Source organism: Antennarius striatus, chromosome 7, assembly GCF_040054535.1.
Source record: "Antennarius striatus isolate MH-2024 chromosome 7, ASM4005453v1, whole genome shotgun sequence".
Classification (NCBI taxonomy): Eukaryota; Metazoa; Chordata; class Actinopteri; order Lophiiformes; family Antennariidae; genus Antennarius; species Antennarius striatus.
Window position 1 is genome coordinate 10,737,056 of NC_090782.1, and position 26,098 is coordinate 10,763,153.

The 26,098-nt window shown below is 41.8% G+C and overlaps 1 protein-coding gene across 5 annotated transcripts in view; it reads right to left on the reverse strand.

Moving 5' to 3' along the window:
- Positions 1 to 227: 227 nt before the first annotated feature.
- sh3rf1 (SH3 domain containing ring finger 1) overlaps positions 228 to 26,098 on the reverse strand; it is a 31,629-nt gene continuing 5,758 nt past the window's right edge. For 3 of the 5 annotated variants that reach the window (XM_068319492.1, XM_068319491.1, XM_068319493.1), the window contains exons 3-12: positions 12,848 to 13,123; positions 12,216 to 12,311; positions 10,806 to 11,111; positions 7,303 to 7,413; positions 5,529 to 5,656; positions 4,590 to 4,760; positions 4,042 to 4,325; positions 3,642 to 3,955; positions 2,878 to 3,227; positions 228 to 2,750 (exon numbers count right to left, since the gene is read on the reverse strand). In XM_068319492.1, the coding sequence (XP_068175593.1) occupies positions 2,582 to 2,750; positions 2,878 to 3,227; positions 3,642 to 3,955; positions 4,042 to 4,325; positions 4,590 to 4,760; positions 5,529 to 5,656; positions 7,303 to 7,413; positions 10,806 to 11,111; positions 12,216 to 12,311; positions 12,848 to 13,123 (2,205 nt within the window). In that variant the 3' untranslated portion in view covers positions 228 to 2,581. The remainder of the gene's footprint in view (positions 2,751 to 2,877; positions 3,228 to 3,641; positions 3,956 to 4,041; positions 4,326 to 4,589; positions 4,761 to 5,528; positions 5,657 to 7,302; positions 7,414 to 10,805; positions 11,112 to 12,215; positions 12,312 to 12,847; positions 13,124 to 26,098) is intronic. The other 2 variants (XM_068319494.1, XM_068319496.1) reach the window with 2 other exon arrangements.

Genomic DNA, 26,098 nt, shown 5'->3' on the forward strand with positions numbered 1-26,098 from the left:
CTGACAACCTGAGAATCTATACATCTGAAGCCTTCCAGGATATGGGACAGGGAAAAAGAAGAGAAGGGAGGACACCAGCACCCGCTCACGCCAACAGTGATTTATGAGTTTGATATTTTTCCTGTTAGACAGTTCTGCACTGCCAGCAAGTGGACCGCAAAACACAGAGAAAATGAGGCAAAGAGAACACTGCATATCAGGCATGAAACAAACACTGAGCCTGAGGATCTATGGAAACCATTAGCTTTTATTGTTATAGAGATTTTTACAAAATGTGCTATTCCCTCACATACTTCAGAATGGGTTTTTTTTTCACATAACAGAATTGTGCGAAATAACTGATTTCAGTTTCAACATTTTCAGACAAATATAATAACTACGATACAAAAAAAAAATCAAGTAAGTCATCTTGGCAAGAGGACCATCTGTTAAGTTGAATCAAGCAATCTTGTGTTGCCATGCATTCCAAAAAAAAAGAAAATATAGTTCATTAACTGGAAAAATGCTTCATGTTTTGAGACCTGTGCAGCCAATGCATGAATATGTACGGGACATCAATATGATAAGAACGAGTGTTGCTGTAAGTCAGAGGTGTAAAAAAGGCTAAGCACTAAAAGACACTCAGCAGAGGCGTTCAGCACGGAGCCTGAGTTTGGTGCAGTGATTGCCAAGACAAAGACAGATTAATTCTAAGAGAATACTAATTTACAAAGACAAAAAAGGTCCTAACAGTGATTCGTACCATCTTTATCCAGACGCCTCAAATTTCAAACAAAATACAATAATATATTCCAGCAGTCAGTTACACAGTGGTCCCCCTCATTAATAAAATACTATAAAAACAACCAAAAAAAGTCACACATTTTACACTATGGGTCCAATTCGGTCAGTAAACTCACCCTCACAGCCAAACATGGCACATTTCAGTGATTGCCCCAACATTAAAGTCTTTAACCACCAGCTCAGATCTCCCAGGTCCGACTGGAGCTCACAAGAATAAGTCACAAACTCACGAAATGCTGAGGCAGGAGATCTGTCTGTAATCTCACCTAGTAACACCATTTTATCAAAGAATTTCATTCATATATCCAATGAACACGTTATGAATAAAGGAATGATGTTGACACATATGATCTGATGGAAGAACCTATTCTTCTAATTGATTCAAAAACTGCCTATTCTCTCTGTTCAAGCACCAAGTACGATCAAAGCCCCACCAATCACCAAGCAATCTTCAAGTCAACACAACACTTACCATTAAAAACTTTGTCGAGACATAATGTATAACAGCAACCTCCCCCCACCTCCCAAAAAGAGAATCAAAGTGAATGATTTCAATAAAACATCTTTTTAGAGTTTCCAGACATACAACAATCTGTTACTTTAGGCAAACATTGTGCTTTAGCTAGCCGAGTTTTTAATGCCACAAGTCGTACTGGGAGTGAGATATAATGCACAGAGTGTGGGTGAAGGGTGACTGTGGTCCTGTGTGCCTTCTGAGTCCAGGTTCATTATATGACAGACTGTCTGAGAGCAGCAGGTGTCAGCCTCTGTGGAATTTAAAACCAACATAAATATACATCAAGGAGAATCTGTTGTGCACCGTTGCTGAAATGTTATGTTGCTCTTGTGATGTAGAGCTACGTCTGGATCTGGTCAGCACGTACAAAGACGCTTCATGGGAAGCAACACTTGACTGCAAAGTCTGTCTTGGAGTCTGTTTTGTGCCACAAACAGTACTGTCTGCTGCAGACAACTAATCACATGCAAACAGTCTATCGGTGCAGGGAAAGGACTTCAGCTCTTCAGTGTCACCCATGCCAGGAGCAAAAAGTGGAGTCTGTAAGGAGATATTTCATGATGTGCAATGTTCACGTGGCTGTGAACTGTAGCTAGAGTGCTTGAATGTGCAATATGTTAGATCTATCTTGTGATCCCCAGGTTAAAGTAATGCCTGCTTACATCTGTGGACGTGTTCTTTTCCCTACTTTGCAGCACAGGTGGTGACGGCACGGCTCGTTTGTTCGGCCACATCTAATACCCCCCCCCCCTCCTGTACGCTGACGCTCTGAACGGTTATTAAGACCTCTGCCGGCTGTTAGAGGCAGGGAAGTACAGCTAATGTGGGAATATACATAATAAGGCATGTGCCAGCTTAACCAGATTATGTGTTGCACTACAACATGGCCAGTTAATGAAATAAGTTAAAATGTGTAAAATATCTATATTATCAGCTCATATCTGTTGTTTAAGGACTAATCATGTGTCCTTATGTACAATAAAGTGAGGAACAGTACAAGGCACACATTAAACAGCTGAATTGTTACAAAGATATAAATAACCATGAAAGGAAATGTTGGGAGACGAGTGTGCTCTCCTCTAACGTAGTCCGCTGTGCTTTCATCGTTCTTCCCTGCAGCCCTTTTGTCATGAGCCACTTGTTTTCAGTGACCAGAGCCACAACAGTCTCAAAGAGTTCAAGTGTCACAATTGTGGTCCAGTCCCAGCAACCTCTGAGTGCTGACCCGTTTGATGTGCAGGAGGGCGGCTGGCGGCCCTCGGCTGGTGCTGATCATATGTGTTAGATGCTGTCCACAAAGCTACCGGGGAACAGGCCAGTCCTGCCGTTCCTCTGTAGCGTGCCTTTGAACCAGCCGTCCTCCCTCTTCCTGTGAACGAACACAATGTCACCCTCCTTAAGTTCCAGCTCGGCCTCGCTCTGGGGCGGATATGACACCACCACTCTGTACCTGGGGACGTGATCAGAGATACAATCAGTTCCTGGTTCGCACCGCAACAATGACGAGTGATAAATCATGATACCTGTATTATAATGTTACACTTTCTATGAAAAGGGCGCAGCTCAAGATAATATACCTCTCACATATGATAGGGCGTGCGTCATGCTGTTGGGATATCAGAGAGGAGCACGGCTGACGAGGAGGTGGGGCTATAGGTGCACATCCATCAAGGGGGCTGCACTTTCGATAGGAGGACTCGGTGGCTGAGGAGGATGATGATGAGGAGGCAAAAGCAACGGCAATAGTGGGTTCAGGATCGACAGAATTGACAGAGCTAGAGGGAGAGGAGGTTTCAGGGCCCATTGCACCATGTAGGGCCTCTCCAGTAGCAGCCTGCTCTGCCTCGAGGGTGGGAGAGGCGGGGGGTGAAGGACGAGACTTCTTCTTATTGGATGACAACAGCTTCAGGAGGCTTTTCTTTTCTCTCTGTGGCAACAACAAAAAGCATATTTCTTGTCAGAAAACTGCAGCGTCTCCTGTGACAGAGGTGTGGTGTTTTCTCCTGCCAGGAACTGTCTGATTCTTAACTAGTGACTGACACAATGGTGTTAGGAGGTTCCTATTAGCACAGACGGGTTTTGAACTGTATGTTACAGAAGTGAGAAACATCACAGCCACAGATTGTTTGTGAAAGCTATAAAGACGGGAACAAATAGTCCAGAATAACACTTCATCATTATTGACTTGTGCTGCTGAAACCTGTCAGTGTTAACGTCTCAGCTCCTCCCAACCATCAGTGTTTCAGTCATCCAAGAATATTCAAGAACAAAGACAAATTCTGTGCCGTGATCAAACATCAACTGAAAATACTTGAAAGATAAACTTGAGGAAACATCCAACCTTGACATCCTTATCCAGCCTGCAAACCAGAGCCGTGCTGTTAGATGTGGGATTGATAGCAGAGCTGTTCACGGGGCTGACAGTCAGGATTGGTACAGGTCTCAGAGCATCACCTTCCAAGGATGCAGCGCTAACATTGGGTGGGGTGAGGGAGACAGCGGCGCACCCCATTGCCACTCCAGCCCGGGTGCAACCCTGAGTCAGACCGGAGGAGGGCTGTGGACACACTGCGAGGTGTGGGAGATAAGCCACTGGTGCTGCAGACTGAATGGGTGTGACTGCTGCTGTGGGCCGGTCCTGACTGTGACATGCAGCTGTGAATGATACACAGAATAATGTAACACATGTAAAATCCATTTCACACAAGGAGACATGTCCTTCTTCCTCACAGCCGGTCTACCTGTTCTGACTGCATTGCGAGCCTGGTTCACAGTCATCTGAGAGCTGATATGCAAAGGGACTTTAGGCTGTTGCCCTGTAGCTGTCTGAGCTGCTGTTACCACAGCTGCAGGCTGGGGGGTGGCAGGCGCAGCGCTGGAGCACACGCTGAGGGGCTTGTTAAAGTCAGGGCCTGGAACAAGGGCCCCAAGAGGAGCAGATGAGGGGCTGACGATGGTGATGCTTCGGCCGGCCTGAGTGCAAAGACTCATGGGTACTTTTGGTTGGGTGCTTCCTGGCACAGTTCTGAGAGGACAGAGACCATCAGGACAAGTAAGACCCTCCAGTCTGAGGTAATGTTTTATGTAATGTATTAGATTTCACTGCGGGGAACCATTCCATAACCATTGTCATTTTAGTATATTATGTATGGATTTTTCATTATTTTCTGAAAAAAATCCTGGTCCTTTGCCAAAACTGTCATACAAAACAAAACTGAATATTTTATCTTCGAATCGAAAACAGGTGCATTACAGAGAGTGAAAGCAGGTGTACGACTTCACGACTGACCTGCTGACTGGGCTCATGTAGTTCCCGGGGAAGACTCCGATCTTGCCAGTGTGCATGGAGGTGCCCTTGAACCAGCCGTCCTGACAGCGTTCCAGCACCAGAAACATCTCTCCCTTCCTCAGCTCCAACTCATCCTCCTTGCGAGGTGTGTAGGGAAACATTGCCACGTATCTAGATTCAAAACAAAGAGCAAAATGACAGGGACATTACACATAATTTTCCAAATATAAACCCACACTAACACGAAGCTAAGACAAGATTTTCTAAAATATGGAAAAGAAAGCAGTTAAATATCCTAAACAGCGTGGCATTTGTTTTGTATTTGCTCTGCTGCCTCGCTGTACATCTGTCTTCTCTGAGAGCCTCCAGTAGAGACTTTGACCCCTGACCCAGAGAAAATCAACACTGGAGGACAAAACAATTTGTGGGTCATCTCTCTACAGCACAGAAAGAGAAGGCTTGGCGTGGCAGCCAAGAAGATACGAGCCTCAGATGGGATGTTTTCAGACGACTTCAATGATGTCAAAGAGTGAGGAAGCCCTCTGAATCAGACATGCATGCATAGGCAGATGGATGACAGCAGGAAGAGCAGGCATGAGTGGATCTAACTCTTATCAGGTGTGTGGCGTGTGTGGTATCTGAGAGGAGTAATGAGGGTAGAGGAATGGGAGGGTCAGAAGTCAGGGGTGACAGATAGGATCTCCAACGAGGCCCAGGAGATCCCCATGCTCAGGTTTTGACCCTTCACCTGTGCACATGGTCACAGTTTGCAACCTAAAACTGACATCCGAGGGAGCAGCAGCCTGGCGGAGACCTCCCTCTTTGAACTGAGCATTTGCATGTGAGCCCTGGGCCATCGCTGCACAAACCAATCCTGACATTTCACTGCACATTTAAGAAGACAGCATATTTTTCTGTGGGATTGTTTTTATAACTCACACTGTGGGTCTTTGTCTCCCACTTTGGTCGCTTATACTGGGGGAGGGTCTCTGTCCAGCAGCCAATGAATATGCTGCTGCATCGACAGAGGATTGTGGGGGAGGAGGTGGAGGTGGCGGGAGAGCATCCTGTGATAGAGGAATAGAAAATATGTTAGCAGTTATACAGCATCAACATCTAATTACTGTCTCGCAATAATTCATCATTCAGTAACTCTGAATGTGAAGCACAAAAACAAGTAACATGAGCCATAACAAACAACAGTATGTCTTGCAGGAGTTGAGAAACCAGTTTGTTTATGAGAAACAGAGAAAGAGAGAGAGATCATCTGCTTCTGGGATATTCCCTCCAGTTTGCAGACGCTAAGGGAGTTTCTGGTTTGGCAGACACTTGAGTCTTGTCCCCAGCTTCCCCTCGCATCTGAGAATTTCTCATTCTGCTTATTTGTTTGTTGCTAGGAGACCAAGTAGCTATAATCCATTGCACTATTTAATTGGGAACATATGGAATGAAAAAAACATGTTTGTAGACACACTTGAGAGTAACTATGAAAAGCAGCATGAGCTGATTTATCTCGACTTGCTTCTCGTCTCTTGTTGTGCGTTTGTAGTGTAGTAGGGCTTTGACTTGAGGCTAATGATCCCAACACGCTCTGAGATGAACCCCTCAGTCTAATGTGTGATATTATAGGTTCAAATTAAATCACCAGTTGACAACGAATGACATTACGCGTAGAGCTGTTGTGAAAAACTAAAAGACGACATGTTTAATTGATGAAGAGAAAAATCCTACTACTAGTAGGATAAGTCGTCCCAACACTGCCAGCACTGAGCGGCAGATTAATAGCTTCCATGACGAATGGCGGAGCAGTGTGGCAGGCCTGTGTGCGTGTTTGTGAGTGCAGTGATGTATTGTTTCGGTTCACTGCTGACGCTTGAGCTAAGATAATTAGGTTGCCTGTGGGCTCGAGAAATCATCTGTACAAAAACATCACATAGTGTTCCCCAGTGAAACAGAGAGCTCAACCTTTGTGTCCACATTCCTGCTCATTCACAAACTCCACATGCCAGAGCATACACACAGACAGACAGGAAGCATGCCTGCTGTTCTGTTTCGGCTGAAGGGATTTCTTGAGATTTTTAGGTGTAATGATTTCCCCCCCAGCTGAAGCAAATTAATTTCTGCTGAAAATGCTTCTCCGTCTTAATGCCTTTACAAAATTTGTTGACAAATTGGGAAGCAATAAAGCTACTGCATCTGATTTGGGAGAGAATCTAGATTAGCAGTGTTACACATCCGCACAATGTGAAGTAAATACTGTACGTTGTGCAGCAGATGGGAAGTGTCATGAGGCACGCCTACTCATCTAAACAAACATGTTGTCAGAGAGAAGCAGAAGTTTGGCAAGGAACACGCTATGTGTATAACTAATATGTTTACATGTCATTTTATATTGTCTACCTTTAGATTATTTTATGCAAATCTTCTTCCATCATGTATAGTGAGGCAACTGCCAAGTGTAACGGAATGTACAGAACAATTAGGGAAATTAGCATTAGCTGTTTGTAGAAAAGAAAACTACCGGTACATCTTGAAAACATCTGGGCATTGTCTTTGATCATATAACATGCCATATATTAAATTCGTTTAGCATTTCAGCGATAGCAACTAATGCTAAATCCAATAATCCTATAGAGTTTAACTGCTTTGTCAGCTGTTTTGTGTAGCTTTGTGTTTTGTGAGATCTATGAGGCTGGCAGCAGTTTCCACCTACCACAGGAATAGATGTGTAGCTCGCCTCTGAGGGAAATGTGAAGACTGTTGCTGTAGTAACGGGACTGCTAGGGGGCGGGGTCACAATTAGTCCAGTTGTGCAAATATGTACCTGTTAACAAAAAGAAATGTTGACTATCAAATATATTATAATGAATCTACTATGATTACAATAGTGGTCTGATGATCTGATTGGCCAGTAAAAAAACAGGTGTTCTTCCTCAGTACAAATGACTGGGCATGCAAGGGAAGGGTGGCTTCTCTAACCAGTCATCCAAGTGAATCATAGTGGTGTCCTGGTAACAAGGCCACACTGTTGGGCACACAATATCTCCCTGTAGCCTGAGGTTTGTCTCTACGCATGACTGCTCAGCATAAAGCCTCCCTTAAGGTGAGCCTTTCAGAGAGGAAGCCTGTCTCAAACTCAGCGGTGACTGCTTCCTTCCCTATTGATCACTGAGTGTACTCAAACATGAGGCTGTTAGCAAGGTAGGAGCTGGGAAACTTAACAACAGTTAAAAACAGGGAAACAATCAAGTAATAATCTTTAGAATTTACAAAGAAGGCTACTGGCGACAGCAGCTTTCAGTCTGATAAATGTCTTCCAATCTTTTCAATTTTCTTTCTCAGATAAGAGGTGTTTTTATTTTCAAAACACAGACTACCCAGCCCCCCAGGTGCCTGGGGGCTTACCTTTGTTGTTGTTTTTTATCTGGGTTTTGAGGTAGAAGACGAGCAGATGCAAAATACGAAAGAACTTGGAAAGAGAGACTATTTGCCATGCCTGGGGTCCCTATTAAGTTTTCCTTGAACAAAGTAATCTTTAAAATCTCAAAATTAAATATATCTTAAGCCTTGTTGTCACTGGGCATGATTAGTTAAAAAAAAGTATCTAGATATTGTGGGAAGAGTTTGTTGATAGATACATTTTATCTACATAAAAAGTTTGGTTTTAAATAAACAACTGCATAAACACATGGAGATGAAAGATTGATGAGCTTCATTTGAAGGTTTGGAACAGAGCACTAAAGAGACTCGACAGCCTTCAGACAACACAGGAAGCATACTCCTGAGAAAAAGAACAAACTAAAAGATTGAAATTAATAGAAAAAAATAGTTCCCAGATGCTCAAAGTAGAATAAAAATTGCATTTGTCAATGTATAAAACATAAAATATGTTCAGAATTTCATTACAGTTGAGCCCATAAATATCTTCTTTAATCAGTTTAAACTATAGAAGGACACTGTGAGCTGTTGTGTTGCCATGTTGGTCATGATTAAAGACATGCGTAAAAACAAGGGTGCATTTCATTGGAGAAAGACCGAGAGAGGCTGTTTACATTGTCTATTCATACAAATACTTTTTAGTTGCATATCTGAGTAAAAGTATAACTTTCAAAATAAAATATTAAAAAGCAACTCTCCAATATACGTATGAGAGACATTCTACCATGTTCTACCCTGGAAACCTTCATCAAATGCAAATCCATGGAATAATCATGAAATTCTGGGGGAAAAAAGGGTTTGCTAAAAGAAATTTTAAAAAATAAAAAAATCAAACAATCTTTTTGTGTTATGCTCCCAAAATGTGACAGACAGATGGAACAAATTACCCCACTCACTTTGTTTGGGAAACAACAACAAGAAAAATAACATGATCATTTTTAAACCCTCCCATTATTTTAACCAGAACAACCATGCTTAAAAATATTCTCAAACCAGCTGATAATTTACCGGTTCACTGACAAGGGATGAATGGCAAATAAATCACTGATTAATTGCTGTAAATATGAATGCAAATTAATACTGGCATGTTATCAGCACTGTTCCAGTCACACCTTTAACTAGAGTGCTTCAAGTATCTTGATTATTTTTAGAAAGGTAGTGTTTGTCTGCATGTGCCAGAGGGGCCATCAGGATAAGAATATGTGGTGATAAGCCAGCGAGAGTCTACATGATACCATCTTAACTGCACCAGCGGACAGATCGTGATTTCTCCTTTAGTTACAGAGAACGACGTGTCTGTCCTGCTTTGAAAATCAGCCCCACCAAACGGTAAAATTTCAATCTGTATGTAAAAGAGCTGAAATACTAACAAATGCCTTTAAGTTGTATCAAGAATTGTGTATTAGACTACTGAGTATTCCAGAATCCAGCACAACTTTTACTTTAAGCAGCGTTATATTCCTGTACCAGTCAGCAGGCTCTCACAGCAATCATTGTAGTAATAAACACCAGACAGAGTCAGGATGAACCAGTCTGGTTACACCGTGTTACAGAGAAACATTGTGTGTAACAAGAAGCTACAAGTTGACAATATCTCTGTCAGATGAAGTGCTGATTTAACTTGTTACTTCATAAAAACTATTACAAAAGCATTTCTGATTAACCAACCGTACAAATAACACTACCAAACAACGTAGAAGATGTTATTCAACAACAAACCCTTACTCCAAGCACCTTCATGCTGTTGTACTTTATCCCACCAGAAGCATTTTACTGGCATTTTTCTGTTGTTCATTAGTATTTTAGAAGTGCCAAGTAATCATTTGTTATACACAGTCAACAGAGCTGGGTGAAATTATTGTTTCCCCTCTAGGAAAGCAAGATTCAATCACAATCTGCCTCTATCAGGTGAAAATCATGAGTGCACACATCCATAAAGTGGCCAAAGTGAGTTGAAAATAAAAATCAGATTAAGGCCTAAATTGTGTCTTACATTCTCTGTCTTGAACCACTACATAATGTATTATGAATTTTACTCATTTTTTCTGTAGTTTAGTTATAAGTTGTATCCTTCAAACCCATTTATGGGGAGCTTCAGACGTAAAGCAGCGGGATACTTGTCTTGTAAATGTGCGTGTCTGTTGTTCTGACTGTCCAGCACTAAGTCAAAGCCAATATCCAGTGGGTAGCAACCATAAAGCAGCTGTGACTTCCTGTCATGTTCATATTGGTGTGGAAACCTTGAGGGATAAGATGGAGTCGTTTTTGCGGTCGAGTGGAGTCACGCATCCACAATTTTCAAACGCTTGGATGGAGCAATGGCCTGTTTGGTATGATGGGGAAGTCAGTCTAATTGCTAACAGGAGGAGAGTGGAGACTTTGAAAGGCAACAAACATCTTGTGAATACAAAAAGAGCTGAAGTTGGATTTATAGGTTCAACAATTGTCTGTTGTGTTCTACAAGTTTGCCAATAAATACTGCTGGACAGGACACCAATAAGTCAACTAGTTGACAGTCATCATGGGTGGTACAATGCAAGACAATAATGCCACAAAGCATATGAATAATGATCAATAAACAACCTGGAGATGCTACCATAATGTTGCTTGCTTTGCACATTTCTATAGTTTTTTTTTTAGTACTACTGTACACGTTGAGAAAAGACAAAGGAAGTCAATGCTAAACGCAGCTAATTTGTCAAGTTGCAGTCTTAGTCGACACTGAGAAAAGCATCAAGGAGGGAAGCTTCCACTCTCCGCACCTCCTTTCCCTCTTACCTGTGAAGGTGCACTGCAGGAAAGCCCCCCACTGATCTCTCCAATTCGGGCAGCTGCCGTGGGGTTGCTGGAGCTGATGAGAACTGGCCCACTGATCTCCATGGAGTGGCGCTGGGGGGGAGGAGCTAGCATGGGTTTGTGGGACATGGTGAGAGAGGTAAAAGAATGTCGCTTCTTGCTGTTCTTCTTCTCCCCTGCCCGTTGAATACCATTGCTTTGGGGCCCCGAGGAGGCCCCCTCTCCCGAATCTCCGTTGGAGTCCGATGGCTTGTCCAATTCTATAAGCTGACGAGCTGCTGAGTTAAACTAAGAAAGAAGAGGAGAGGCAGGGGGCAATGAGGATTGTTGTAAGATGGAAATAATGGCCAGAAGGTAGAGAGGGGTGGAGCTTACAGTATCAAAATGATCATGATAACTGTCACTCATGGAAGAGCTGCATTTTTTCTAGTCAATGAGACGTTTTTTTACCCTGAAACTACTAGTCTGCTAGGGTTCTTAGAGCGTACGCTTTGTGACCCTTTCAAACACCTGTAAGGTAAAAATCAAAGGAGCAGCACTAAAAGGGTTCCAGTTAATCACAGGGTGCGCTCACTTGCTGTCACATGTTGCCCTGAGCAGATCCCTCTACTTAAAACATGAAAGCAAAGCATTTCGTTCCAAACCAGGAGACGGATCCTGAGCCAGCCCACCAAGTTACACCAGCAGAATGAAGAGCAAAATACCAGGTGAGCTTAACTCATTCACTCTAAGAATAATTACAGGTTATTGTACACAAACAATGGGAAATGTAACAGTCGTGAGACATTAAAAAGTGCCAGGATATTCTACAGTTGTACAAAATTAAAAGTACATTTTGGGGCAGTTCAAACATTTGTGATTCATTTTTACATCATCAAGTGAAAGGACAAAAAAGCTTCAGTGGCTCCTGCTTTACAGAAATCCCAGCCTTCTATTCTGCAAAACACTCACCACATCAAATATGAATAGTGTAAAAAATTGACAGGCAAAATGTGAGCACCTCTTTAGACTGATATCAACACATTGCAGTATTTTTCTGCAGGGTCATTGTATTCACAATAGGATGAACTGTATGGTTGACAGGTTTAAAATGGAAATTGGATTCTTCCTTAAATGACAAAGATTAGTTTCATTCTGTCCGGATTATGCCTTAAGCTTTTAGGAGAGACCTGTGGAGCTCAGACAGAGTGTCACTGTCTAAATCTTCAAACACACGTTTAGCGATTCTTTGAAACATATGACCATTTCAAAAGATGTCTCATACGCATTTATTAGGACGTGTCATTTAAGAACACATGTTCAAGAGAACTGGCCCGTTGCTGATCTTTATGAGGCTCGTTCTTCTTGAAATATTGGTTGCATTTTGGTGATAAAAAATCTAATTAGCCTTACCTCAACATATGAGATGGGAAAAATTCCAATTTTATCTCCCAACATTCCTTCTGCCCAGTTCTCATCCACTCTTCGGATTACAGTCAGGATATCATCCTGAAATTCCAAACAGAAAGAGCTTTGCGTGAGGAACATCTTAATTTAGGTCACTTCATGCTTACTATGTTTTTCATCTTTGAGGAACGAACACAGAACCCAGATAATGAGGTGAGCACAGTGGAGTCAAAGACAGAGCTATATGTGTGGAAAACTACTTTGTAAGGTTGTTTCTATTTTTGCTGATGAGGCACGTAAACAACTGATGACAGAATACAAAAACATCAAAGTGTTACACAAACAGCTGGACAGACATAACCACTCAATTACAGCTGTTATGCTGTGTCTTTCTTCGTACGGCCTCCACTGCATCCAGCTTAATTACAGTGGTTTATCAAGAAGACGCTTAAAATACAAGCCATTTCTCTGGGCGGTTCAGTTAACGGTCCTTTTATACACGGCTTATTCCACAACATGTATAACTAGAGAAAATTCATGCTCAGAGCACAAAGTGTGACTGTAAAGAGAACTATTTTTATTTTACTGCAGTGGCCATGTGGATGAACTGTGGGAGCTGTGGTGCTGTTGTGGCTCACCTTGGAGAAGGGCAGACAGTCCTTGTCTGCCTCCTTATCTTTGAGCTCAAAGTCATACAGAGCTTTGCACTGAGGAGGCGGCTGTGGCAACGGCTTAATGACCTGGACAAAGTTGGTAGGGAAGAAGCCGTGGACTCCACCCATCTCGCCGTGGTACCAATTCTCATCTACTTGCCGTCGCAGAATGATAACGTCCCCCTTGCTAAACTTGAGGTCTCCTTGTTCCTTGCCATCGTAGTTATAGAGCGCCTTGGCACAAGGGAGCTGGGGTACACCCTACAGAGACTGACAGTTAGTGGAGTACTTTCTCTACCCAGTCATCATTTCCTCTGATAAGAGGACGATTAAAAAACATTCATTTTACTTGGAACAGTAACAAAGAGAGCTGTTCATAGTTTTCTAAAGTTAGAGCTTTTGCCCTGGGGGCAGGACAGCTTTGGCAAATACAACACAAAAATAACACAAAAAAAGGTATCCAAATACATGGCAGGTTTATTGCAGACTTAGCTGTAGGATTCTTACAAAATCATTGTTCTCACGCAGTAGCGTGGAGAACAATGAAAAGGAAAATATACAAGCTGAGCCCCACAGACAGACTGTAACAAGTCTGAGAAGTCATATAAAACCATCAGATTTAAAAATACTACTTACAGTCAGCCTTGCAGTACATTAATCATCTTGAAACCAGGCCTTACGGGAAATTATTATAAAATTTTGGAATTCTCCAAACAGAAAAGACACAAAGAAAATGTGAGTTCATATCACTACAGAGACTACAGCCCTTCCTGTTTGTTCACTGATGATGACGAGCTCTATGCAGTATGCTCACAGTTTAAGTGTGATAAACCTGGCTGGGTGTGATGAGCTGACTAACGCTCTCAGAGGGCCCAGGGCTCGCTCCCTTTATCTTTCAGAGGAAGGTTTTGTATCTCGGTCTGCAAGCCTCGAGCCCTGAAAGGCCCATTCAGGGAATGACAATCCAAGGAAAGAGGGCAAGTGAGTAGAGGGGGAGCAGCAGGACAGAGAGGCATCAATGTACTCCATTCAGGGTGGGTGTCCATGAGGAAGGCTTCAGTCCAAACCAACCCCCCCATCATTTATCTCACTGCTGTTGGACATCTTGCATAGTGATCAGAATCACAAACACAGGATGTAAACTCCAGAAATGAAATTGCAGAATCAACTACAAATACAGAATTTAAATGAAAGGGCCAGAACTCAGACACAGATAAGGGTAAAAGGAAAAAGGAGCAAGAGATGGTTAAAGCAGAGTTTGGAGGAAGTGCTGCAGTCTTGTTAAAGGCTAATGAACCGTTTTAAAGCTCAGAGGAGAAATAAAGTACAGAATGATGGTGAGCCAGGGTGACATTACCCTGCTGCAGGGAATCACACAGCCAAAGGCAGAGAACCAGTTGGTCTCTGGCTCAGCTGGGCCAGCCTGTGGAAGGAGGGGTGTGGTAGGAGGGGCACTGCAGCCCTCTTATACACAGCTTTGAAACTGGGCCTCCTTTCAGGGGAAAACAGGGTTTTAGAGCCCAACCAGGCCTGGCAGGGAGTTTAGTGGTGAAAATGCTAATGAAAGTACAAGCTCTGCCATTTTTGTTACAAATGACAGATGGGGTTCAAGCTCCACAAAGCCAGTGGGATCTAATTACATGGTAAATATGAAATGCTTGTCCCTTTGACACTGAAGTTTGTAAGCACTTGTTTGTCGACTGATGCCAAGACTTAATAAAACCTTTAGTGGCAGAGCAGAGTCCAAAGTCAGCAGTGTTACATAACTGCTTTTGCATGAAGGGAAACTACTTCTGCATAAAGGTGTCAGTAAATAACGTGTGCCTGGAATAATATTACACCAATATATCAATATGCAGCAAGGCGGTTCCGGGTTCGAGTCCCACTCTGTGTGGAGTTTGTATGTTCTCCCCGTGTCTATGTGGGTTCTCTTTGAGTTTTCTGGCTTTCTCCCAACTTCAAAAACAGCACCCTGCGACTCACAACAGCAGAAGCGGTGCTGACATTGAATTCATGAATGAATGAATATCTTCTGACCTTGATGGCTGAGTAAAAGTGGGGGAACTGAACCTCGACTCCCAATGAATGAGTTTAGCAAACCAATCTCAGTCGTGACGGGGTAACGTGTTCTGTCAGTCACACTGCCTACATCTGAACTGGGCTAAAACAAAATCAATATGTCACTTTTAAAGGAAATACTCAAGAGATTGAGATTCCAGGTAAGACAATGGGTCACAAATATAAATATTACAAATATATAAATAGAAAGACAGTGCTGTCTGCAATAGGGCTGCATAATGCAGCACCATCAGCACCGACCATCCATCCCCTGTGGAGAATAGAGGGATAAGCTGTTGGTCTAAAAATACTTCAAAAGTTTTGTCCAAGGCTGCTTAAAACATATGTAAACATAAACACATAATCATGACCCTCCTTTCCTTTATCCAGTTTGATTCCACCACCTTCACTGCCATTAACATTTGCTATGAATATATATGGAAAAAATACGACAGCAGCTCACTATGTCTGTAACAAATGTATTTTTCAGCCTCAATCAAAAAAGAGGATATTCAAAAACATAAGTTCTTATTCAGCAGCCAAACAAAAAACGACAGCAAATATGTGATTTGGTAACATTTATTTTGTAAGTACGTCCTGATTAGCTGAAAAGCTGAGCACATTATCTGTTCAAATATTTTATGTGTCATTACCCTGCATTAGACAAACAGGAGATGGAAAAGCCTGACCAGGCAGCTAATCCCACAAACTCCTAACACTGCATTTGTCAAGTGTTATCCATTGAAAGAGCAAACTAACAGTCCACAGATCTTTCTACAAAATTGAGTACACAAAAGGAGCAGAATGTGATCGCTCATTGTTTGGTGTGGAGCTTTGTAAATTGTGAGGTGGACATTGAGCAATCTGAGTTTTTTCATTGTTTACTTGTAGGGAAGAATAATTATGATGTTGTTAATCTACCTGAGTTTGTAATGAGTGGGAAAAAAAACAGAATGGAAGGAACAGAAAAAAGTCAGCAAAAGAGAGATTGGACCCACTGTTCAGAGCATCAGCTGGTGTGTGTAATTACTCCTGCACCTCAGATAATGCAATTAAACCTGTGTGCAAAAGGGCTTTGTCTGTTAGTGTTCTCCACAGCATTGGATTATAAATGAATTAGCCAAGTGCTGTGTGTGCAACCTTTTTTGCACCAGTGACCAGTTTTATGTATAAAAATGTTTCAGCGGACTGGCGGCACGGCAGTGCAGTGGGTAGCGCTGTCGCCTCACAACACGGCGAGTCTAGGTTCGAGTCCCGCTCTGTGCGGAGTTCGCATACTCTCCCCGTGTCTGCGTGGGTTCTCTGGGTTCTCCGGCTTCCTCCCACCTCCAAAAGCATGCGCTTCAGGTTGATTGACCGGTCCAAAATTGCCCGTAGGAGTGAGTGTGTGTGTGCATGGTTGTCCGTCTAAGTGTGTGGCTCCACGGTGCACTGGCGTCGTGCCCGGAGTGTCCCCCACCTCACGCCCTATGCCAGCTGGGATAGGCTCCAGCTCCCCGTGACCCACTATGGCGGATGAAGCGGCAGAAGATGAATGAATGATTGTTTCAGCGGACCGGTTAGAAGGACAGGTGTTAAAATCATAAAAACCTGTCAGTTCATAGTATTTAATCTGAATACAGTACAACTATTGGACATTGTATTAGGCAATCAAAACCATTTTTTTTACTATAATATCAACTTGCATCATTACACCGCAAATAACTCATACCGGGTGAGGCTCTCGTGTATCACCAGTTGCAATGAGCCCGTAACTTAGATAGAAATCTTGATAGTTTCTTTTAAATGATGCTTTCTTATTGCTAGCAGTCTGCTATGCTTCTGCGATTTCATCGTTTCCTCCCAAAAAATCTCTCCAGCGAGTTTTTGTCAAATTTTTTTCAAAGGCTAGGATATGGTTAGCTAAAAATCACAGTAGCAGTTATCTGATGTGAAATGATGCAACAGAGTCCAGTGCGGCAGTAAGGTGACAGCGGGAAGACTTGTTTTTCAAACTAAGATATTGAAGCTCTAATAAAAAAACTGCAATTTGTTCCATGAAAGATTTTGTTTGAGGACCAGTAACAAATGACTGGGGCTTGGTGTCCACTGTTCTACAGCACAGCCAAATGTCAACAACCAGCGAGCAGACAGGCACACAAAAACCCAATGAATGCTTCCTCAGAGTGGAGACAAGACCAGGTCAAACAGGATTAATTACAATAACAGCTTTCTGTTATTACACATTAATGCCTGAAGGAGACAGGCGTCCTCCAAGCTACAGCTGCAGCTCAACATATTGTTAAGACGCTATAACCCACGATTAGAAAATAAAACAGCTCAACTAAAGAGCAAAGCCGTAAAGCATGAAACTTAAAATGTCAAGGTTACAGGTTTACTGTTCTGCAATTGGACCTGTTGTTACAAAGGACAGCGGACAGAAAACTTCTCCCCTCTGTGTACGTGCCAGACATGACTCCCCTCCCATATGGACACCTCCAGGAGCTCTGCAGGGGGTGGAGAGCACGCAGGGGATACTACTGTCAAAACAGAGTGTGTGTAAGGGCTGGGGGCAGGTCCGTCTGATCTGCCCTGTTGCATGCATTTCCGGGCCGAGACAAGACAGACATTCTACTGGTATAAAAAACTGGCAGGATCTGGGACGCTGACCAGACAGTCACCGGACATTTGTTAACTCCTACGTCACCGTTCACTGTAGATCTGAACATTTTGCCACAGGTACTGACACAAGTGGAGAGAGGAAGATGTGGGCCATCGTGATTCCATTAGAGTTGCATTAGTTTAAATTGATTCCTAATGGCCTCTTTCACTCCCTCCAACACATCGCCTCAAAGCCTGGCGATTTCTCTGCGTAAAAGGCAGTTACAGAGACAATAAAAGAGGAGATGAAGACAGCACTCTGAAAAAATAAAAAGTAAATCTGTAGGGAGGGAGAAAGACAGGGGCTATTTCAATAAATGGTTAGAACAATTTGACCAGTTTTTAAACAAGTGAGTCTTTATTGCTGCTGTGTATTTTCATTGAATTTCTTAATTTGGGGTAAAAAAAAAAATAATGGTGCCGAAAGACAGCTGTGCCATTGTGTTTTGTTTTGTTTCCCTGACTGAAATGGAGTATATCCAGTATGTCCAAGAGAGCATAATGATGACCAACACCAGGAATGAGTCAGATTCAGATAAACAAAATTTTCGCTTACTTACAATTTGAACAATTATGCTGTCAAACAGAGGCTGTCAGATGAGCTGCTCTAGTCACAACAGGATACTGCTTACTCATCTGGAGCTGTTGTCTAGCTCTCAGTCTGAGACAAAAGAAAAACTTCCATTCTCTGGTTTCTATGGAAAGTCCACCCAGGAGCAGTTTTGTTGGCTATTTATTGCCCTCTTGACTGTGGTGTGACTTTTATGAGAGCCATTCAGAATGCAGGCACTGTCCAGTTCTGGCTGAGACTACAGTGATGGGGCTCGTATCGGTGGTTCAGTTAATGAGCTATCATATGGAAATGACATAAAATTCTGGAAAATGCGCTGGATTGTTTTGTTGAAAAGAGTTAGATGGGATCAATATTGCTCTCATATAATCTGCAGTATTAGCTTTGCCTACCGTAGACACCGAGCTTTGCAGTGTCTACGTGTCTATGCAATGGTTCTCTCCACAGGAAAGAAAATTCAACTACTGGTGCCCCTAAAGTTCCTTTTAACATCATGAAACCTTCATAAAATGTTAAAAGTAATACGACCCCGAACAAAACCACAACAATCAGTCAATGTCAAATTACACTAAAAAATGTTTAACTTTTGTAATAAACGGTGCAGGTGCATTTAAAACAATCAGCTATTCTGTTTATACCACTAAAAATTGTTTGAAAATGCATTAAACTGTTATGTCAGTATTACACTTGCAGGATTTACTGATCAATATGAGGAACACAAAATATTATTCAACACTGTTGCCCCAGGGTAAATTACTGCTTACAATTTTTTAATGTTGGACTGCCTATCCTTATTGTTATACCAGATTTGAGGGGGAAAAAAATCCACATCACAATCATTTAAATTAGTAAAACATGGAAAAAGACAAAACTGTGATCTACTTGACTCCATGGCTATAAACGGGACATGATAACAAAAAATTGTTCAAGATCTCAAAGATCTTATAAAAATTCATGAAACAGAATCAACAATCATGTTACAGGGAAATCCATTCCAACCCTCCCATGCCTTCAATGTTTCACACAGAGCTTTGGGGGCAAACATAGGAGCAACATGTTGGCATTGAAAATTCATTGTGAATGAGGTTTAAAACTAAGACGGATGTTGAGTGCAGTTCCAAAACACATATCAATGAATCTATCGATCTACATTTTTAAAGTCACCTTGTAGGCGTAGCCTAAGGACTCCTGGCTTTTATCATACAGACTTCACCATGCAGAACTACACTGAGAGGTCTGTCTTGCAGTGCTGGTGGTTTCCATAAAAACATTCAACACATGGACCAATAGTCAAAACAGTTCTGAGAAGAGTGTACCTCATAAGCTACAGATTAGCCATGAGAAAGAAAGCATTTTAGCAGCGAGGGAGCGTGGACTTATGGGAGAGAATATGCACATACTATACAGCTGTCACACATGCGGTTTTCATGAAGCTCTTGCTGAGTGTAATTGTGGGCTCTACTGTGAAAATGTGATTGCACGAAAGCACTTTCACATGAACTGGCACACCTCTTTGTGTAGTATACTGCGTATGAACTGGCTTCTATACCTGGCTGGCTGAGAGGTAAGGTTGGTTCTGGGTGGCCAGGGGATCACCCGTTCTGCTTCTCTGACAAAAAGTTGAAAGCACACGACTTTTTAACTCTGCAGCAATTCATACATTGGGCTTAACAATTCTCACAGGAACCCACTCATATTTCAAGGCTGACACAGAGAAAAAGGAAGCTAGGGAACTAGAAAGGGATGCAGACAGAAGCAGTGTAAGATCAAAAGCCTGAATAGAAAATGAGCTAAAGAAAGCAAAGCTTGCGGTCGTGAACCTAACAATGGTTTCGTGACAGTGTAAAAGATATTAGGTGTTTTAGGCTTACTCTGAATGTGATGAAAAGGTTTTCCTTTTTGAAATAAATTAAAAACTAAATCTGAATATATTCTATCTCAAAACAAATCTAAGGATTTTTAAAAAAAACAGTAATGTATGTAAAGCAGGGTTTAACTTGAGGTGCAGGTCTTTAAACAGAAAACGCAGATGTTGCTGCGATGCATGAAGAAAATTATTTTCATAGCATATTTTATGATCAACATTAATTAGAAACTCCACGATTCATTTTTTTACCTCCTCCACAAAAGGCAAACCTATATGGAAGTAGTGCACAAGAGCAAATCAAGCAAAAATACAAATCAGTAAACTCTCAGCACCCACTAATGTATGACCCTGTCTCTGATAGACTGTTGGAAGAGTAGTAGAAAGTCTACATTTGCCTTTTTTACACAAACCAGCACAATAACCATTGAATATTGTTGCAACCAGACATTCTACTGCTGCTAGACACCTATAATAGACTGCCAACATATGCTGCTACATATGGTGTACGTTATGTTCTGCTAACAGCCAGAGGCATACATCATGCACAAAAAAGATGCCATTATTGAAAACTAGAAAAGTTGCTTCTACAGCAATGATTAAAGAGAACATTGTGAATTTATTCTCCCTGCAACATGCTGAATGAGGCCAGTGTGCTAAGTTTTAATAGTTAAAGTGTCATAGTGTCAAGACTACACTCCATCCACAGGACTTCAAGGTGAGGACGACAGCAGTGAGTATAGGTCTTCCACGCAGGTCCCCTCTCAGTCACTCACAGAACAACAATGACCACTATCATTGTTTGATGAGACTACTATGGACTTTGGGAAAAGATAAAAAGCCTCTTACAGATAATAATAATAATAATAATAATCTATACTTTAATCATCCCTCTTGGGGAAATTCTTTTAACACTCACACTTCACACATGTACATTACATGTACATATGTACACAGTATATATGTGTTAATTACACACACAGGGTTACAGGTTACAGGCTCCTGAACACAGAACACACCAGGGACCAGTAGGCATGCAATTAGATGATGAAGAATTAGTCAGAATTAATTAATAGCAAATATTTCGGCCAGGAGAACCTTGGTGTCACATCGCTATCAACACTAACCAGAGCGCAAAACATTATTAGCCATAAAAGAAACATAGAAGAAAAGCAATCACAGAGAGAAACAAGAACCAATGCAGTCAGAGACTACAACATCCCGCGACACCCCTCAATTCAAAATTTTACCCTGACCTACTTGCATAGGTCAAAGATCAAAGCTAGTGCTCTGACCTATTTTCATAGATCAAGGCAGTACGTTTGATCTATGGTCTTCCTCACACTGGCCTTCTCCCTAGTCTTTCTTATCCAGTTCCTGAGTGTACGAAAGTTCAAATTTGACCTTGACCTAGTTTTCTCAAGGTCAAGGTCATAATCTCATTTTCATCCCCTTTGCCGCCACAGTTACATGCTTTTTCTTTCATCTTTCTATCTGCAATGGTTGCAAATGGACTAATGGACAGACGGACGGACGAACGAACGGACTAACGGACGAACACACAAACGCTGATAATTACAATACATCAAAGCTTTGAAGCGGGATGTAATAAACCTGAAAAAGTTACATCCATTGTGTCAGTGAAGATTCTCTGTCATCAGGTCATGGTAGATCTCTGTGTTGAAGAAAGTCAGCTGAACTTGTACGATAAGCTTGTAGACATTTGACATCTCATCCGAGAGGCTTCTTCAGTTCTCAATGGTGGATGGGGAGTTTCAGATATTCAACATTGAGTGAGTTTGACATTGCTATGTCAAACTGGAGCTGCCATCCTTCAACAGGAGGAGACCTTCCCCATCAGCTGTCCTTCATGTACACTGCAGGAAGCTCAAAAACTATCTGCATGACTGTCAGGAGCAAATGAAACAACCATCATCAGAACGACTCCAATCTCCCCAGTGTTGGGGGTCTACAGCCCATAGGTGAAACCTGCAAGACCGGGTTTAAATGAGTCTCATTATGACTTAATGGCCTCAAAGGCTCCCACTAAGTTAAATATCTGGAGGTTCCCATCAGCCACTGAGAACTTTAGAAGCCTCTAGGGTGAGAGGTGAGTCCTGTTGTTTCCATCACCATCGATGCAGCTTCTCCATGGTAGGAGAAGAAATGGAGTAATTACTCCAATGAAAATAGAAAACTTGCTGTTTATCATCTAAAATTATCATCACACTGTTTTTTACTCCAATAATAAATAAGATAATATAGACAATAGTAAGAGATTAATTACATATTTGTGCAACAAAAACACTATTTTCATGTCCGACTTTTTTGAAAGACTAAAGCCATTTTTTTCACCCTGAAATTTGGAAGGAATGAAAAATAATTGAGTTGTTGTGTGTGCTTTCTTATCTAAGACAAGAAGTGTGCAATCATTAAATTCAGCTCAGCTTAAAAGAGACTTTCTTTAGGTCTCCTCAGAGGGTGTGATATTTTTTGGACTGAAATTTGTTAATACATAATTCAAATTTAAAGGTGAAGAGCTTCTTTTGTGTTATTATTAAATAAAATAAGACCTAATTTGCTGTCTTCATTGTGGCAACAGCAAGACCCCACACTATTTTATTTAAAAACAGTGGACTGAAAAAAATCAAAATAAGCACTACAAATGTAATACTTTAAGAATTCTGTGTACTGCTAGCGTAATAGCTGACAAAAAATCTCACTAATCAATACAATACTTGAGCAAAAAACATTATGTCAATTGGTAATGTGATTAACAGTTATCTCATAAGCTGTTTACACACCAACAGAAGAGTTGTACAAAGGCGTTCAGCTTGTATCCAAGCTACAGGGGGATTAGTTCACAAATGTCACAGTATCTGAGTATTGAAAACCAGTCAATATGAGCTGCATACTAAGTATTTCCTCACATTACTCTCTATTGTGCTGATGAAAGCATGCAGTGTCTGTGGCCTTTTCCTCATTCAGGATAAGCCACCTGCTCTGCTCTGATTTATGCAGTTGCAACTCAAGGGGAAATTTGACAAGGGAATGGACAACTTCTTATCTGGATTTGCTGAATCTCAAAAAAATGCCACAGTGCCAAAGTCCCTGTGATTTCTCCAGTCATCAATATCTTTCAATTGCTCAGTGTTGCGTGTCAGACTTGTGGGCAACGGAAGAATATTTGCTTGCGTTTCCTGGTATTTGTACGCCTTCACAGAGGACAAACAAACCCAGGATATTGACACAGGGCTGGCAAAGAGCCACGGCACAAACACTGTATCTGTTCTCTGACTGAAGAAGCAGCACAGCACTGACCATTTTTCACTTTCTTGAGAAAGTGGGGGTATGTTTGTCCATTCCACCCTTGGCTTAATCAGATGTAGCATGGAGCTGCTAGGTTTCCGTGATGTCCACTACACCCAGGATGCATCAAGTAATGGAGAAAGAACCACAAGAGCTCAGCATTTGGAGCAATCGCTAGTTTGCAGTTGTTTTGCAAGGTTTTGACGAGTGGTTCATATCTAACAAGCACCACCCCTTCACAGTTTGAAGTGTTTGGTGAGACAACACTCACTGGAAAAGAGAACTCTCCCAATAGATCCAACTCACAAACTCCTTGTGTCTACCGATGTGGGCAAGAACCAATGAAGACTCCAGTCTGTAACACGTACAACACCCTTGGAGCTGATTAAAGTCCTCTTCTACTAGTCATAAAAGAAAGCTAGTTGAAAATCACTTAATGACTATTCCTGCAAGTACAGTTATGATTTTACTTTACTGAAAGTGTAAAGTTTCAAAAACTGTCAAATGTTACATTTTTAGCACCATGAGAATTAAAAAACAAAACACTGACATGGAATCTCTGCGCTCCAAGGTTGTTTTTGTGTTGACCACATTCACCGTTAAAGAAAAACGCATGAGGGCTCACACGAGACGTTTGACAAGCAGGCAATTCTGCTGGCACACACTCACATTACATAAATCCAAGTTGCTGTGGCTACACAGCCCACATTAAGCAATGGTTAGGAAGGAGACAGCTGCTGGTATCTCTAAAAGCAGGATGTCCACATATATTGGAGCTAATGGGCCTCTCATGGACATGATCAGTGTGAAGATCACACCTTTCCACCAAGTCTAGCTGGCTGAAACCCACACTGACATTTCAAGTGTTATCAGAGGCCTGTGTGTGTACTGATGACACACCTGTGTTTTTGTTGGAGTGCTCTGTATAAGGAGGTTGCTTGCGGATCTAAAATCAGTCTGTGACTCATTAGAACAAACAGTGCAGTGGTTTGGTCAGACCAAACTCACACAGGTTTGTGTTTGTGTAAAACAACTTGGCTCAAAGTACATCTGCCTATAATCAGAGCAGTTATGATGTGTACAGAATTCTGGAGTCAGTGTTTTTGGTGGGATGTGTGCACACACAGAATATTATGGATGAAAGAAACACAGAGTCTTTGTCAGCACTCTCCTATTCAAGTGGACTTTAGTAATTAATCACACACTGTCAGCAGGAGAGACCCCCCACATGTAGAAAAACTGAGAACACAGGTTTAAAAGCTGGGTTTGCAACATTTGAGCCATATCTCTAACACACTTTTTAGTTTATATATTAGAGCTTAGCAATATAGCTTGACAAAATGATCAAATAATTCTCCTTCGACATTGAAAGATCTAACTAATTACCACTGCCACAGAGCTAATATAGTCTACCGCAAAGCATTTATCTCTAATTTCTTTACTGCTGCAAGATTTGGGCTTTTTGCCAATGCCATTATCACAGCAGATACACAGAAAACAGGCAGAGTTGCTTTGGTTGGACATATAGAACTCTTCATCATCTGGACTCAGTGCTGGACACTCCATATCTTCTCACAGCTGAGACAGAGATGTCACTCAGGGGACAAATGCAGATTAACTGCAGCTCTGGGCCCCAAAGAAAAAACAAGGAAGTTCTCAGCGCATAGTGGAACAGCAAACACATGGCTTAAAGAGAAGTCAGAGATCTGAAGAAATATTTTAAAACATTTTCCCAAAATTCAGAAGGAAGTGTGGGACCACACATCTCTCATTCAACAGCAAGGTGAGCCAATGACACCCACTGCTGCTGGGAGACGCGCAAAGAGCCCGTAATAGTTCTAGAGTCAGAGGTCAAAGAAATGAAAATTAAATTCCCAGAAAATCATGATTCTGCCTTTGGGATAGGAACGGAACAGTTAACATACCAGGAGTCAAACAGCCCATGGATGACCACTCCTGCTCCACCAATCACAACAAAAGTTCAGAGGTCAAACTGCTCGACTAAGGCCAGGCAGATATTTGGGGCAGTTGGGTATACAGTGTGACAACAGCTGACAAAACAGCCTGAGTAATAAACTGAACTGAAAACATCTGTGAAACAATTTGCTGTCAATACATCACAACCAAAGCAGGAACCTAGTTGCTACAGAGGAAATGGATAAAATGCGTTCTTGCCTTATATAACAGCAGGAATACTCAAAGTGCTCACAACACAAACTACTGATAAGAGCTGATTTGACAGACATTTTTCCCAAGACACAGTAACCAGTGGCCAACACATTACAAGAAAGCTAAAAGGCTCTTAGTGGCACCCACAGGTGTGACAAGATGGTGCCAAAGAAGGTCATGGATGCTTCCTTTACTATTGTCATGCTGACAGACTTGGAAGGAGATGAGATATGGGCAGAAGAAGCAGGGAGTGTGGGGTCCCTGGCAATTGTGACATCTTTTTTGGTTGTGGACCACCCAGAATTTACACGACAAAACCACAAACTTTAACCCATTGTTGGTAACAAAACCGATGTTAAGAGGTTAATGTAATCGTCTGTTCACATAAGAAGGAATAAGAAAATGATGGACACATGGCTAGCACTTAAAAGAATCTGAATAGATGTTATGAAACAAGATATAAGTCCTGCAGCTGAGTCTGCCCCAGGGGCTTTCAGGTACAGAGGCAAATCACCAGGAGCATCAGTGTCAACAAAGCTACAGGCTACGTATATGACAGACACGAACTTCTACTGTACTTTCCTTTCAAATCACTACATTTAACCCAGTCAAAAAAACAGCACTT